Here is a 16,897-nt window from a genome sequence, read left to right as displayed (position 1 = left end):
AATGAAGCAGAGAGAGGCCAGGTGTTCCCACTCTGGGCCAGAAGGCCCACGGGCACTCCAGCGGCAGGGGCGAGAGACAGTGAAAGACTGGGGATTTTGACCATGATATCTGGGATTTTTGATGGTCAGTGGAAGCCAATGGAGCACTTCCAAAATTGTGTTTCTATGGATGCTTCTGTGCTGCAAGATGTTCATACATGTTCCAAGGGGAAAAACAGAGTCTGTGGTCAAGATGGTTTTACAGATGATGAACGAAACAAATCTGCCCAGCTCTCCGCACTGCAGGATTTCCCAGGGTCCTTCACAGATTAAGATGCGTTGGGGAATTTCCAAGAGAAAGAGGGAGTGTGCGGAATTTCCAAAACAGTTATTGACCATGGATTTCTTCTGTCCAAGAAAATCTTGAGGACATGTGGTGGAAAGTGTGTGAGTTGGGAAGTTTAGGACTGGCACGTACTAGCCTTTCTCTCTCTTGCAAAAACCTTATCCAATAGTGGCAGCAAAACCGTGAGCACGACGTTATTAAGCCATTTTGAAAACTGCTTTGACAGCATCCACTTGAGCACATTTCATGCGCTATCCATCAATGAGTCTATCTTTAGGGGAAACAGGATTCCCTGGAGAACTGTATTGGGAGGTTTTGTTTTATCCTGGATCCCTCTTCTACCATGAGTTTGAAAGTTATAAAACCAAGCCACTTTTCCACAATCTTTGAGGTTAATGCACTCATTTATCCAACAAATATTTATTCAGCGATTTCTATGTATTAGGTTTATGAATATGAAGCTTACATTTTAGAGAGGAAAGCAGTAAACAAGCAAACAAATAAAAGCGATTTTAGACCCTAATATTAGGGAAGGAAGGAGGGAAAAATGGTTATGTAACAGATAGTAGCAGGTTGAGGATGGAGAGGAGTAAAAGTTTGGGTACCTACGTTTGGGTAGTCATGGCCGATGGTTCTGAGGAGCCGACATTTGAGTTAGGAGCTGAAAGGTGAGAAGGGGCCAGACAGGAGAGAATCTGGGGGACAGAAAGAGACATGGCAAGGTGGCAAGGAGAAGTACAGCAAGTTCTCAGACCCTACGCTGGGGCTCCCTTCGCTGTGTTCCTGGGACGTGAAGAAAATCATTGTGCCTGGAGCACGGGGAAACGCCAAGTGAGGGAAGAAGGCAGGGACAGACTCAGATGGAACGGAAGCTACAGGCCATGGCAAAGACCTCGGACTGTGTTCTCAAGATAACAGGAAACCACTGAATAATTTTAAGCTGAACAGTGTGACCTTATCTTGTTTATATTTCTAAAAAGGTTACTCTGGCTTGCTTTGGGGAGAATCTCAAGGAGGGTATAGTCAGAAGCAGGAGATAAAAGGCGGCAGTGGTCATAATGGTGACAAAGAAAGGGAGGACAAAATGAATTTCTATCCTGTATCAGTTCTCTTAGTTCCCACCTAACTTATAAATTAAAATAACTTGATATTCAATTAGAGTCTGTCAAACAATAGATTTCATGAATAATCTAATTCTGCAATTCAAGAGGGGAAAACAGACAGACCCCAAAGTGAAGGTCAAGTTTTATGCAAAAAAAAAGGTTCTACATGACATTGTTTATAATGGCAAATAATTAGAAACAGCCCAAATGCCTTACAGTAGTGGCCTCATTAAGACAGTTATGGTACATAAAAGAGATCGTTTTTGGAAGAATTCATTGACATAAAAATGTTTAGGATATGACACTAAGGAAAGAAATTCAGATTGATAATGAAGAGGAGGGAGGTTATGGACTTGGAGTCAAGTGTATTTATGGGGGCCATATTTGTAGAGAGGACATGGGAAGGAGATTCTTGGTGAATATTGGAGCAATAAAGATGGCTAGTTAAAGCTGAGTGAAATTACAAGTGATCCTGAATGCCCAAGACATGACAAATATAAGATAGCGCTTATTCAGTTCCTAATACACATTAGGTCAGCACTCCAAGGCAGTCTATATCCATCATTTCATCAGATCCTTACAGCAATCCTCTGATGTAGGGATTGGCATCCCCATTCTACAGAAGAGGAAACTGAGGCTCAGAGACATCCAGTGACTCTTCCAAAGCTAAGCAAGTTGAAATTGACAGGGCTGGATTAGCACTCAGACATTGCTGACCTCAAAACAACTATTCTTTAGCATTATACAATGGTTCAACCTGGGGTTTACCGCGAGTTCCAAAAAGGAACTCCATCATCAAATTCTGCCTCGATTTATGATCTCACCTAAATGTGTAGATCTCGGTTTTTCACCGGATACAGGAATTCACAGGATTAAGACCGAGACATTATCTCAGCAAATAACAAGTGTCTACTATGTGTGCAGACATTGATTTAGACCCAGAAATTCAAAGATGATTCAAATAAGATATTTCCCGCCTTCAAAGAACACTGTCTAGCTAAGGAGAGAGACAGACAAAAGCAAATGATATTACACAAAAGTGAAATCAGTGCTTAACACATGGATAAAGATGTGGGAGAATTCACACATGAGAGAATTCAGGGTGAACTGTGATGGTGACAGTCGGTGATGTGTTTGCCAATATACGTCACGCACGTTAAGCTTGGAAAGAAAGGTAGGGCTTCACCAGGATAGAACCTAATGGTTGATTTTAAAAGTCTGGGGGCTTCCCTGGTGGCGCAGTGGTTGAGAGTCCGCCTGCCGATGCAGGGGACACAGGTTCGTGCCCTAGTCCGGACAGATCCCACGTGCCACGGAGCAGCTGGGCCCGTGAGCCATGGCCGCTGAGCCTGTGCGTCCGGAGCCTGTGCTTTGCAATGGGAGAGGCCACAACAGTGAGAGGCCCACATACCGCCAAAAAAAAAAAAAAAAAAAAAAAAAATTCTGGGACTCAGACTGCTTAGTTCTTTCTGGCTCTGATAATTGCTAGGATGTTCCTCCGGGCAGGTGGCTGCAGCTTTCTGTGCCTTAGTGATATCATCTGTAAAATGGGTGTCATCACTGTACCTGTTTCATAGGGTTGCTGAGGATCGAATGAGATAAGATATGTACAGCATTTAGCCTGCTGCCTGGAGTACGTGTCAATAAATGCCAATGACTATTCACAGGGGCTAGATAGGGGGTTTTCACGCAGAGAGACTGGCCTAGAAAGAAACGTGGAAGTGGGGACACATGGATTTACAAGAGTCAGCAGAGAGACTGGAGCTCTTTGGGGGCCTCCAATGCCATTTACATAAGCACGAACACTTCTGAGGACCCTGGACAACCACTGAAGTTACAGGAGAAGGGAAATGACATAATCAAAATCAAGTTCCAGGAACTAGAGACGTAAAAGTCAAGAGGAAGCGTGACTGGCTGGAAACCACCGAGTGCATGGAAGGTTCAAGAGGACATTGGGAAATCAGGCAATGAATGGTGAGGGGGTTCGTCCCAGACACAAGGTCACGAGAAGGTCAGAGAAAGGAGACGACGACGATGACGATGATGATGACGCTGGGGAGGAGAGACGGGGAGAAGGAGGAGGAGGGAAAAATCTACTTTTGATTGGACGCCGGCTGGGCACTGCGCGGAGATGTTACAGGAAGCTGGGCAGAGAGGAGTGGCTTGGGGAAGTGGAGGGACTGCCCAAGGTGACAGGGTTAGGTAACAGCAAAACCAAAATGTGAATCCAGTTCTGTCTAAGGCACAGCACTCCTGCTCTGACCACTAGATTACTCAGGCTATTGAAGAGTGGGTCCAAACCCTGTGCTGTGATCCCAGCCTGAGGATGTTTTCCACGAGAGCATCCTGGCTTTCTCACACTCTCCAACGTGACACCAGCTACAACTTGAAGAGGATCTGCTGTACCCCGGTCCTGTGCTGGGCACTCTCCATAGACTGTTGCTAACCTTCTCAACCTCTCTGGAAGATGGGCAATTCATTCCCGTTCTCAGATGAGGCGGCTGGGGCTCAGAGAGGTGAGCTTTACACCCAGGGACACAGGTCCTCTCGCTCCAAGGCCTCAGCTGAGATGACTTATCGGGGGGACAGTGGCGTGGGTTCTGGGAGCACAGGGAAGCAGGGGGAAGAGGGCATAGCTCTTCCTGGCACCTTAAGAACCTGGGCACAGCGGGCGGACATCCTGGCCAGAGGCTCTGGGAGGACCTACCTCGGGACCTGCTTCTCCTCTTCCGCCTCCCTGCTGAGGCACTGCGTGCTGCTGGCTGCAGCTGACCGATCTCGATGGGCGTGTTCGCACGGAAACTCTCCTTGAACTTCTGCATCAGGGACTCCACTGGCTCCTGCGTCGCCTCAGCTGCCGCTACGGGGTGGGCAACGGGACTGAGGTTAGGGCTTGGCCCACCCTCAGCCCCTGGAGGACTGGGCCTGGCCCTCCCCCGGAGTGTCTGGAGCTCCCTCCCGGACCCAGTGGTGATGCAGAAGCCATAGGGGCCAGTAGAGATGAATCTGCTGGCTTACACATTTATTTCTTCAACACCAACTGTGTTCTCAAGGGTACTGCCCCAAGCCCTTGAGATATGATGGTGAAAGTTTGACACAATCCATGATCCAAGGAATCCATAGCTTGGTAGCACACACATCCAGGCATTTCCAACACTGTGCAATACTTCCATGACAGTGGAGTACAGAGTACCAGAGGAACACCAAGAAGGGTCAGCTCACCCATCCTGGGAGTCAAGGCAGGCTTCCTGGAGGAGGAGGCAATACCTCCACTGAGACCTTAAACAGGAGTAGGAATTAGCAAAGAAGATAGAATCAGGGTGGAGTTGTTGAAAAGATTTGGGATAAGAGAGTGCCCTGGGTGGAAGGAGAGGCATGTGCAAAGATCTGAAGCCAGAAAGAACACGGTGCTTGAGTAACTGAAAGGAGTTCAGTGTGGCTGCGGTGGAGCCTGGGAAGAGCAGATGAGGCTGCAGAGGGCAGAACACCTTGTAAGCCACCTTGCGGAGCTTGGATTTTATCCCAAAGGCAAAAGATGATCGTTGAAAGGTTTGAAACAGGAAACTGGCATGTTCCAATTAAGCCCCTATGGTAACAACTACTAACCAGAGTATGGAGAATACACACAGAATCAAGGACAAAGACCTGTACAGAGGCTTTTGCAGGAGCCAGCCAGAGGCAATAATGCCTGAACCAGAACAGTGGCAATAAAGGTAGACGGCAGTACACGGGTCAAGCAATATTTCAGGAGACAAAACTGCGGTGTAGTGATACGTAGATCACTTGGTACAAGAGCCCCATTTTACTAAGGGAAATTGAAGTCCCCCCCCACCCAAAACAAGGCATACAACTAGCTTCAAGCTTGCATGCGGTAGAGTCAAACCTTCTAAATCCTACTCCAACATTCCTTTTGTTTCAATCTCCTCCAAGGAGCTGCTGGTAGCCACATTTTCAGAAATTTCAAATTGAGACTGGTAGAAAGTTATAGAGAATGGAGAGAGTGATGGCAGAAGGGCAGAGGGGAAAAGGTAGAAGATAAAAGTAAAAAAAAAAAAAAAAAGCAGAAAAACTTGAGAAAGAAGGAGAGAGCCAACATAAAAGAAAAGGAGAGGAGGGCTTCCCTGGTGGCGCAGTGGTTGAGAGTCCGCCTGCCGATGCAGGGGACACGGGTTCGTGCCCCGGTCCGGGAGGATCCCACATGCCGCGGAGCAGCTGGGCCCGTAAGCCATGGCCGCTGAGCCTGCGCGTCCGGAGCCTGTGCTCCGCAACGGGAGAGGCCACAACAGTGAGAGGCCCGCGTACCGCAAAAAACAAAACAAAAACAAACAAACAAAAAATACAAAAAACAAAAAAAAAAAGAAAGAAAAGGAGAAGAAATGAGAAAGAAGAAAAGAAGATTGGCTGAATGATTTCAGTGTCTTTGTTCTGAGAAATCCCCAAAGAGAGCCCTGACTTTGAAATCTTCAGACTCAACCCTCCTTCCACCTATGTCTCAAGAGGCTGGGAAAGTTCTTCAGTTTAAGCTACTTGCTGTCTGATGACAAGGAATGGGATATGTTAAAGATTCCTGTTTCTTTGATGAGCTTTTCCCAGAGTGGACAAAGAAGGCTTCTGAACACCCCAACACCAATTTTAAGGGGATCCTGTTTTCCCAGGAAAGTTTATCAGCTTAGACACACATGTGTCTGCAGGGTAGGTCATACCCAGAGGGCTGGTTTGGGTATTGGGCTCTGTGAGAAGCCTCATCTCTAGGGACATAGAGGGGCATCTGTGTTGGCTAAGGAAAAGATAATTGACAATACAAATGATGCTGTAGTAGTGTAACATACCTGCCTCTCTTGCTATCTGTCTCCCCAGGTATCTCAGTTAGGTCTACTTAATGGTGAGCCAAGAAGAAAATCCCAAACATGGGCCCCCTACTCCAAGCCTATGATACAGAACCCTCCAGAAAGAGGCTACAGTCTAATTCTGAGAAGCAGTGTCATGCCCAATCCAGATGCTTTAAACCCAGAGAGGAGAGCGATTTGCACAAAATTGTAAGAGTTGGGCTAAACTGTGGTCAAAAGTCCAGAGGAAGCCACTGTCTGGAATCCCTCCAAGGGAGGGACCCACACACATCTGTGAAAATTCACACATTCATTTGTCTCCTCACTCATTCATTCACTCTACAGTATTTTCAGAAAATGTATCTTAGTCTGCTTGGACTTGCATAACAAAAATCATAGACTCGATAACATCAACAGGTCAGATTCTGGTTTGAAGACGGCTGCCTTCTCACTGCCTGCTCACGTGGCCTTTCCTTGGTGCATCCATGTTGGGGGAGGAGAGGGAGAGAGGGAGAGAGAGGTGGAGGGAGGGAGAGAAAGGGAAAGGGAAGGAGAGAGGGAGAGAGAAGTCTTTCTTTTCTTAAGAAGGACACCAATCCTATCAAATTAGGATCCCACCCATATGTTCTCATTTAATTTTAATTACCTATCAAAAACTCTATCTCCAAATACAGTCACAGTGGAGGTTAGGGTTTCAACATGTGAATTTTGGAGTACACAATTCAGTCCACAGCAGACTATATTTGGAGACAGGATCTTTAGGAGGTAATTAAGATTAAATGAGATCATAAAATCGGGGCCCTAATCTTATGGCACTGTGGCCTTAGAAGAACAGAAACATCTCCCCGTGAGGACACCAAGAGAAGGTAGCCATCTACAAGGCAAAAAGAGAGCCCTCACTAGAATCCAACAATGCTGACACCCTCATCTCAGTCTTCCAGCCTCCAGAACTGTGAGAAAGTAAATGTCTGTGGTTTAAGCCACACAGTCTGAGGCATTTTGCTCTGGCGGGTCTAGTAGACAAAGTCACAGTCACATTGGGGGGCTAATAAGGCTTACTTTCAGTCCATAGCAGGGTAAGATGGTGAAAACAACAGTACACAAAACGCCCTCGTGATGCTCCCCCTGCAGACAGGAAAACCAATAGTAATGAAATAAACGACAGAGAAATGTAAAATTTACAACTGAGGTATACCATAAAGGAGAGGTGAAAGATGATACAAGAGGCTCTGGTAGAGGACTATGACCTTGTCTCGGAAAACCATGGAAACTTGCTTCAAGAAGTGAGTAGTGTGACTAAGATCTGGAAAGAGCATGAGACAATCAGCTGACAAGGAAGCCGCGGGGGAGGCGGGAGGTGAAGAAAGCAAAGGAGTCAGAGGAAAGAGTCTAAACCAAGACCCCTCAGGAAGAGGGAACATGCAAGGGGCTGCAATCAACACTGCGGCTGAAATGCTGAAAGCAAGCGGTGTGAGATAATGCTAGAGAGGCAGGAAATCCTAATACTAACACTAACCTTGACCCTCCCCCCTAACCCCCATCCTGACCCTAACTCTTCTGGGCCTTGTTAAGAATAGAACATACTACAGACGGCTTAAAGATGGCGGAAGAGTAAGACGCGGAGATCTCCTTCCTCCTCACAGAGACATCAGAAATACATCTACACGTGGAACTTCTCTAGAACACCCACCGAACGCTGGCAGAAGACCTCAGACCTCCAAAAAGGCAAGAAACTCCCCACATATCTGGGTAGGGCAAAAGAAAAAAGCATAAACAGGGACAAAAGAATAGGGACGGGACCTACGCCAGTGGGAGGGAACCGTGAAGGAGGAAAGACTCCCACACACTAGAGGCCCCTTCGCGGGCGGAGACTGCGGGCGCCGGAGGGGGAAGCTCCGGAGCCGCGGAGGACAGCTCAGCCACAGGGGTGCGGAGGGCAAAGCGGAGAGATTCCCGCAGAGGATCGGTGCCGACCTGCACTCACCAGCCCGAGAGGCTTGTCTGCTCGCCCGCCGGGGCGGGCGGGGCCGGGAGCTGAGGCTCGGGCTTCAGTCGGATCCCAGGGAAAGGTCTGGAGTTGGCAGAGTGAAGACAGCTTGAAGGGGTTAGTGCGCCGCGGCTGGCCGGGAGGGAGTCCGGGAGAGTCTGGAGCTGCCGAAGAGGCAAGAGACCTTTTCCTCCCTCTTTGCTGCCTGGGCGCGAGGAGAGGGGATTAAGTGCGCCGCTTAAAGGAGCCCCAGAAGCGGGCGCGGAGCTGCCGAAGAGACAAGAGACTTTTTCTTGCCTCTTTGCTTCCTCGGGTGTGAGGTGAGGGGATTAAGAGCACCGCGGAGAGGAACTCCAGAAACGGGCGCGAGCCGCGTCTGTCGGCACGGACAGTAGAGACGGGTGTCGGACGCTAAGGTTGCTGCTGCCACCACCAAGAGGCCTGTGTGCGAGCGCAGGTCACTCTCCACACCGGCCCTCCCGGGAGCCCGTGCGGCCCGCCACTGCCGGGGTCCCGGGATCCAGGGACAGCTTCCCTGGGAGAACGCACGGCGCGCCTTGGGCCTGTGCAGCGTCACGTCGGCCTCTGACGTCGCGGACTTGCCCCGCCACCGTGCCACTCCCTCCCCCCAGCCTGAGTGAGCCGGAGCCCCTGAATCAACTGCTCCTTTAACATCGTCCTGTCTGAGCGAAGGGCAGTCGCCCTCGGACAACCTACACGCAGAGGCGGGACCAAGTCCAAAGCAGAACCCCAGGAGCTGTGCGAACAGAGAGGAGAGGGGGAGGTCTCTCCCAGCAGCCTCAGAAGCGGCGGATTAAAGCTCCACAATCAACTTTAAGTGCCCTGCATCTGTTGAAAACCTGAATAGACAACGAATCATCCCAAGTTGAGGAGGTGGACTTTGGGAGCAAGATATACTATTATTTCCCCCCTTTTTTTCTTTTTGTGAGTGTGTATGTGTGTGCTGCTGTGTGAGATTTTGTCTGTATAGCTTTGCTTTCACCATTTGTCCTAGGGTTAGACCGACCCATTTTTCTGTTTTTGTTTTTTTTTTTTTTAAAGGAAATTTTTCTTCTTAATAATTATTTTTTATTTTAATAACTATACTTTATACTACTCTGTCTTCTCCCTTTCTTTCTTCCTTTCTTCCTTCCTTTCTTCCCTCCTTCCCTCCTTTCTTCCTTCCTTCCCCCCTTCTTTCCTCCCTTCCTCTCTTCCTTCCTCCCTTTCTTCCTCTGCACCTTCCTTCCTTCCTTCCTTTCCTTCCTTCATTTCTTCCTTCCTTTCTTCCTTCCTTCCCTCCCTCCCTCCTTTCTTCCTTTTCTTTCCTTTCTATTTATTCTACCTTTTATTTTGAGCCGTGTGGATTAAAGGTTCTTGGCGCCCCAGCCAGGCACCACGGCGGTGTCCCTGAGGTGGGAGAACCAACCTCAAGACACTAGTCCACAAGAGACCTCCCAGCTCCACGTAATATCAGACGGCGAAAATCTCCCAGAGATCTCCATCTCAACACCAAGACCCAGCTTCACTCAAGGACCAGCAAAGAACAGTGCTGGACACCCTATCCCCAACAAAGAGCAAGACAGGTCTACAGCCCCATCCATTAGCAGAGAGGCTGCCTAAAATCATAATAAGGTTACCAACATCCCCAAACACACCACCAGACGAGGACCTGCCCACCAGAAAGACAAGATCCAGCCTCATCCACCAGAACAGAGGCACTAGTCCCCCCAACCAGGGAATCTACTCAACCCACTGAACCAACCTTAGCCACTGGGGACAGCCACCAAAAACAACAGGAACTACGAACCTGCAGCGTGCAAAAAGGAGACCCCAAACACAGTAAGATAAGCGAAATGAGAAGACAGAAAAACACACAATAGATGAAGGAGCAAGATAAAAACACACCAGACCTAACAGATGAAGAGGTAATAGCCAATCTACCTGAAAGAGAATTTAGAATAATGATGGTGAAGATGATGCAAAATCTTGGAAATAGAATAGACAATTTGCAAGAAACAGTTAACAGGGACCTAGAAGAAATAAAGAGGAAGCAAGAAACGATGAGCAACACAATAAATGAAATTAAAAATACTCTAGATGGGATCAATAGCAGAATAACTGAGGCAGAAGGACGGATAAGTGACCTGGAAGATAAAATAGTGGAAATAACTACTGCAGAGCAGAAGAAAGAAAAAAGAATGAAAAGAACTGAGGACAGTCTCAGAGACCTCTGGGACAACATAAAACGCACCAACATTCGAATTATAGGGGTCCCAGAAGAAGAAGAGAAAAAGAAAGGGACTGAGAAAATATTTGAAGAGATTATAGTTGAAAACTTCCCTAATATAGGAAAGGAAATAGTCAATCAAGTCCAGGAAGCACAGAGAGTTCCATACAGGATAAACCCAAAGAGAAACACGCCAAGACACATAATAATCAAACTGTCAAAAATTAAATACAAAGAAAACATATTAAAAGCAGCAAGGGAAAAACAACAAATAACACACAAGGGAATCCCCATAAGATTAACATCTGATCTTTCAGCAGAAACTCTACAAGCCAGAAGGGAGTGGCAGGACATATTTAAAGTGATGAAGGAAAAAAACCTACAACCAAGATTACTCTACCCAGCAAGGATCTCATTCAGATTTGATGGAGAAATTAAAACCTTTACAGACAAGCAAAAGCTGAGAGAGTTCAGCACCACCAAACCAGCTCTACAACAAATCCTAAAGGAACTTCTCTAGGCAAGAAACACAAGAGAAGGAAAAGACCTACAAGAACAACCCGAAACAATTAAGTAAATGGTAATAGGAACATACATATCGATAATTACCTTAAATGTAAATGGATTAAATGCTCCCACCAAAAGACACAGACTGGCTGAATGGATACAAAAACAAGACCCATATATATGCTGTCTACAAGAGACCCACTTCAGACCTATGGACACATACAGACTGAAAGTAAGGGGATGGAAAAAGATATTCCATGCAAATGGAAATCAGAAGAAAGCTGGAGTAGCAATTCTCATATCAGACAAAATAGACTTTAAAATAAAGACTATTACAAGAGACAAAGAAGGACACTACATAATGATCAAGGGATCGATCCATGAAGAAGATATAACAATTGTAAATATTTATGCACCCAACATAGGAGCACCTCAATACATAAGGCAAATACTAACAGCCTTAAAAGGGGAAATCGACAGTAACACAATTATAATGGGGGACTTTAACACCCCACTTTCACCAATGGACAGATCATCCAAAATGAAAATAAATAAGGAAACACAAGCTTTAAATGATACATTACACAAGATGGACTTAATTGATCTTTATAGGACATTCCATCCAAAAACAACAGAATACACATTTTTCTCAAGTGCTCATGGAACATTCTCCAGGATTGATCATATATTGGGTCACAAATCTAGCCTTGGCAAATTTAAGAAAATTGAAATCGTATCAAGTATCTTTTCCGACCACAACGCTATGAGACTAGATATCAATTACAGGAAAAGATCTGTAAAAAATACAAACACTTGGAGGCTAAACAATACACTACTTAATAACGAAGTGATCACTGAAGAAATCAAAGAGGAAATCAAAAAATACTTAGAAACAAATGACAATGGAGACACAACGACCCAAAACCTATGGGATACAGCAAAAGCAGTTCTAAGAGGCAAATTTATAGCAATACAATCATACCTTAAGAAACAGGAGGGCTTCCCTGGTGGCGCAGTGGTTGAGAATCTGCCTGCCGATGCAGGGGACACGGGTTCGTGCCCCGGTCCGGGAAGATCCCACATGCCGCGGAGCGGCTGGGCCCGTGAGCCATGGCCACTGAGCCTGCGCGTCCGGAGCCTGTGCTCCGCAAAGGGAGAGACCACAACAGTGAGAGGCCCGCCTACCACAAAAAAAAAAAAAAAGAAAAAGAAACAGGAAACATCTCGAATAAACAACCTAACTTTGCACTTAAAGCAATTAGAGAAAGAAGAACAAAAAAACCCCAAATTTAGCAGAAGGAAAGAAATCATAAAGATCAGATCAGAAATAAATGAAAAAGAAGTGAAGGAAACAATAGCAAAGATCAACAAAACTAAAAGCTGGTTCTTTGAGAAGATAAATAAAATTGATAAACCATTAGCCAGACTCATCAAGAATAAAAGGGAGAAGACTCAAATCAATAGAATTAGAAATGAAAAAGGAGATGTAACTGACACTGCAGAAATACAAAAGATTATTAGAGATTACTACAAGCAACTGTATGCCAATAAAATGGACAACCTGGAAGAAATGGACAAATTCTCAGAAATGCACAACCTGCCGAGACTGAACCAGGAAGAAATAGAAAATATGAACAGACCAATCACAAGCACTGAAATTGAAACTGTGATTAAAAATCTTCCAGCAAACAAAAGCCCAGGACCAGATGGCTTCACAGGAGAATTCTATCAAACATTTAGAGAAGAGCTAACACCGATCCTTCTCAAACTCTTCCAACAGATAGCAGAGGGAGGAACACTCCCAAACTCATTCTATGAGGCCAACATCACCCTGATACCAAAACCAGACAAAGACGTCACAAAGAAAGAAAACTACAGGCCAATATCACTGATGAACATAGATGCAAAAATCCTCAACAAAATATTAGCAAACAGAATCCAACAGCACATTAAAAGGATCATACACCATGATCAAGTGGGGTTTATCCCAGGAATGCAAGGATTCTTCAATATACGCAAATCAATCAACGTGATACACCATATCAACAAACTGAAGGAGAAAAACCATATGATCATCTCAATAGATGCAGAGAAAGCTTTTGACAAAATTCAACACTCATTTATGATAAAAACCTTGCAGAAAGTAGGCATACAGGGAACGTTCCTCAACATAATAAAGGCCATATATGACAAACCCACAGCTAGCATCGTTCTCAATGGTGAAAAACTGAAACCATTTCCACTAAGATCAGGAACAAGACAAGGTTGCCCACTCTCACCACTCTTATTCAACATAGTTTTGGAAGTTCTAGCCACAGCAATCAGAGAAGAAAAAGAAATAAACGGAATCCAAATAGGAAAAGAAGAAGTAAAGCTGTCACTGTTTGCAGATGACATGATACTATACATAGAGAATCCTAAGGATGCTACCAGAAAACTACTAGAGCTAATCAATGAATTTGGTAAAGTTGCAGGATACAAAATTAATGCACAGAAATCTCTGGCATTCTTATACACTAATGATGAAAAATCTGAGAGTGAAATTAAGAAAACACTCCCATTTACCATTGCAACAAAAAGAATAAAATATCTAGGAATAAACCTACCTAAGGAGACAAAAGACTTGTATGCAGAAAACTATAAGACACTGATGAAAGAAATTAAAGATGATACAAATAGGTGGAGAAATATACCATGTTCTTGGATTGGAAGAATCAACATTGTGAAAATGACTATACTACCCAAAGCAATCTACCGATTCAATGCAATCCCTATCAAATTACCACTGGCATTTTTTACAGAACTAGAACAAAAAATTTCACAATTTGTATGGAAACACAAAAGACCCCGAATAGCCAAAGCAATCTTGAGAACGAGAAATGGAGCTGGAGGAATCAGGCTCCCTGACTTCAGACTCTACTACAAGGCTACAGTAATCAAGACAATATGGTACTGGCACAAAAACAGAAATATAGATCAATGGAACAGGATAGAGAGCCCAGAGATAAACCCACACACATATGGTCACCTTATCTTTGATAAAGGAGGGAAGGATATACAGTGGAGAAAAGACAGCCTCTTCAATAAGTGGTGCTGGGAAAACTGGACAGCTACATGTAAAAGTATGAAATTAGAACAATCCCTAACACCACACACAAAAATAAACTCAAAATGGGTTAAAGACCTAAATGTAAGGCCAGACACTATCAAACTCTTAGAGGAAAACATAGGCAGAACACTATACGACATAAATCACAGCAAGATCCTTTTTGACCCATCTCCTAGAGAAATGGAAATAAAAACACAAATAAACAAATGGGACCTAATGAAACTTAAAAGCTTTTGCACAGCAAAGGATACCATAAACAAGACCAAAAGACAACCCTCAGAATGGGAGAAAATATTTGCAAATGAAGCAACTGACAAAGGATTAATTTCCAAAATTTATAAGCAACTCATGCAGCTCAATAACAAAAAAACAAACAACCCAATCCAAAAATGGGCAGAAGAACTAAATAGACATTTCTCCAAAGAAGATATACAGATTGCTAACAAACACATGAAAGAATGCTCAACATCATTAATCATCAGAGAAATGCAAATCAAAACTACAATGAGATATCATCTCACACCAGTCAGATTGGCCATCATCAAAAACTCTAGAAACAATAAATGCTGGAGAGGGTGTGGAGAAAAGGGAACCCTCTTGCACTGCTGGTGGGAATGTAAATTGATACAGCCGCTATGGAGAACAGTATGGTGGTTCCTTAAAAAACTACAAATAGAACTACCATACGACCCAGCAATCCCACTACTGGGCATATACCCTGAGAAAACCATAATTCAGAAAGACTCATGTACCAAAATGTTCATTGCAGCTCTATTTACAATAGCCAGGACATGGAAGCAACCTAAATGTCCATCAACAGATTAATGGATAAAGAAGATGTGGCACATATATACAATGGAATATTACTCAGCCATAAAAAGAAATGAAACTGAGTTATTTATAATGAGGTGGATGGACCTGGAGTCTGTCATACAGAGTGAAGTAAGTCAGAAGGAGAAAAACAAATACCGTATGCTAACACATATATATGGACTCCAAAGGAAAAAAATGTCATGAAGAGATTAGTGGTAGGACGGGAATAAAACACAGACTTACTCGAGCATGGACTTGAGGATATGGGGAGGGGGAAGGGTGGGCTGTGACGAAGGGAGAGAGTGGCAGGGACATATATACACTATCAAATGTAAATTAGATAGCTAGTGGGAAGCTGCTGCATAGCACAGGGAGATCACCTCTGTGCTTTGTGACCACCTAGAGGGGTGGGATAGGGAGGGTGGGAGAGAGGGTGATGCAAGAGGGAAGAGATATGGGAACATATGTATATGTATAACTGATTCAGTTTGTTGTAAAGGAAAAACTAACACACTATTGTAAAACAATTATACTCCAATAAAGATGTTAAAAAAAAAAAAAGAATAGAACATACTGAAGGTTTTAGATAGGAAAGTGACTTGATCAGATCTTCACTTAGAGAAGATCGCTCTGGCGGTAGAAAGGATGCATTGGAGAAAGACAGAAATGGAAGCGAGAAGACCAACTAGGAAGGTGGTACCATATTACAGAAGTCCATGTAGGAGATGCTAGGTCGTAGAGGTGGAGATAGGGATAGAGCAGGAGAGAGAGTAGCGACAGAAATGTTAGAGCAGTGGAGATAGAGCAGGGAGCACATTTGAGAGTTATTTTGTAGGTGCCCCTCCCTGAGAATGTGGTGATTGATTGGAAAAGGCAGATAAGGGAGAGCGAGGTAGAGTGGATGACTCCTGGCCTTCGGCATCCAGAGAGGCAGAACGATGGTACCTCTCAGTGAGAGGAGGGCCACTGAAAGAGGAGTGAACTGAGCTCGGCTTTAGGTGAGAGCACTTGGTGCCTCCCAGATGTCTACTTGCAGAGGCGTTGAACAGACAGCAAGTTATGTGGGTCTTGCACTCACAGGAGAGGACTGGACCCTGTAGAGGCTGTACACATGCATTCTTTGGAACAGGCAGAGAGGGAGTGTGTGTAGTGGTGAAGCATGTTAGCTTCTGGCACAGTGGAGGCTGTGGAACATGTAACCATTCCTGATCTGCACTGCCTGATCTCCCTTTGCACCCCCAGATCCATCTTCCACCCACCGGTTCATTCTGCCCCAAGCTATGGCCTGGAGACAGACCCTCAATGGGCTGTTTCTCAGATCCTTCTTATGTGGCTACTAGGTGAGTTTGCGCAGGGAGATGCTCTGGCAGGATATGGGAGGAGGGAATTTGAGGGGATGTCTTCCCTTACTCCTCTCCTGTTTCTGCATCGTATTTCTGATAGAGACGGGGGCACTCAACAATCACAGCTTCTGCCAGGGCCCCTTTTCCACAAATCCATTTTTCCCAGACTCCAGTAAAACCACGTCCTCTCCCTGCACCTTCAGTTCTAGGAATTAGTGGTGGCTTCCTGATAGTTACTTTTCTTAGTGCCTCAATACCCCCTCGCCATTGATTCTCTTCACTCTGTCTACACCTCTATAAATAGTAGCTTCGTTGAACTTCACCTAAAAATCCCACTGGAGGGTGCCTTCTTTGCCCAGCTGGAACCTTGACTGATACATCATCCCTTTTCACCGAGGCTCTGACATTCAGCAATTTCTAAAGGTCAGCCTCTTCCCATCCTGTTATTTCTGCTTTACTTTCTCTTAAGCTGATGCAGATTTGACCAGCTGGGAGGAGAGGAAGACACTCAGAGAGGCAAGGTTTGTTCCCCTGAGCTGCAAGGGAGCTGCAAGGGTTTCTGATCCCAACTGTGGCAAATCCCATCCATCTGTTTGGCTGCTCTCGCCTTGGCGACAGTGCCAAGAGCCCAGACTGGCTTAGAGGGGGAGGTGC

The 16,897-nt window shown here is 45.2% G+C and overlaps 1 protein-coding gene across 5 annotated transcripts in view; it reads right to left on the bottom strand.

The window, feature by feature from the left end:
* ASTN2 (astrotactin 2) overlaps positions 1-16,897 on the bottom strand; it is a 911,658-nt gene that overhangs the window by 624,414 nt on the left and 270,347 nt on the right. For 4 of the 5 annotated variants that reach the window (XM_059071227.2, XM_067040875.1, XM_067040874.1 and 1 more), the window contains exon 4: positions 4,136-4,288. The exons of the other annotated variant lie outside the window; for it this stretch is intronic. In XM_059071227.2, the coding sequence (XP_058927210.1) occupies positions 4,136-4,288 (153 nt within the window). The remainder of the gene's footprint in view (positions 1-4,135; positions 4,289-16,897) is intronic. 5 annotated transcript variants of the gene reach the window in all.

The sequence above is a fragment of the Kogia breviceps genome, chromosome 8 (genome assembly GCF_026419965.1).
Source record: "Kogia breviceps isolate mKogBre1 chromosome 8, mKogBre1 haplotype 1, whole genome shotgun sequence".
Lineage (NCBI taxonomy): Eukaryota > Metazoa > Chordata > Mammalia > Artiodactyla > Physeteridae > Kogia > Kogia breviceps.
The sequence above is the reverse complement of the archived record's forward strand: the minus strand, read 5'-3'. Positions and strand labels throughout refer to the sequence as shown.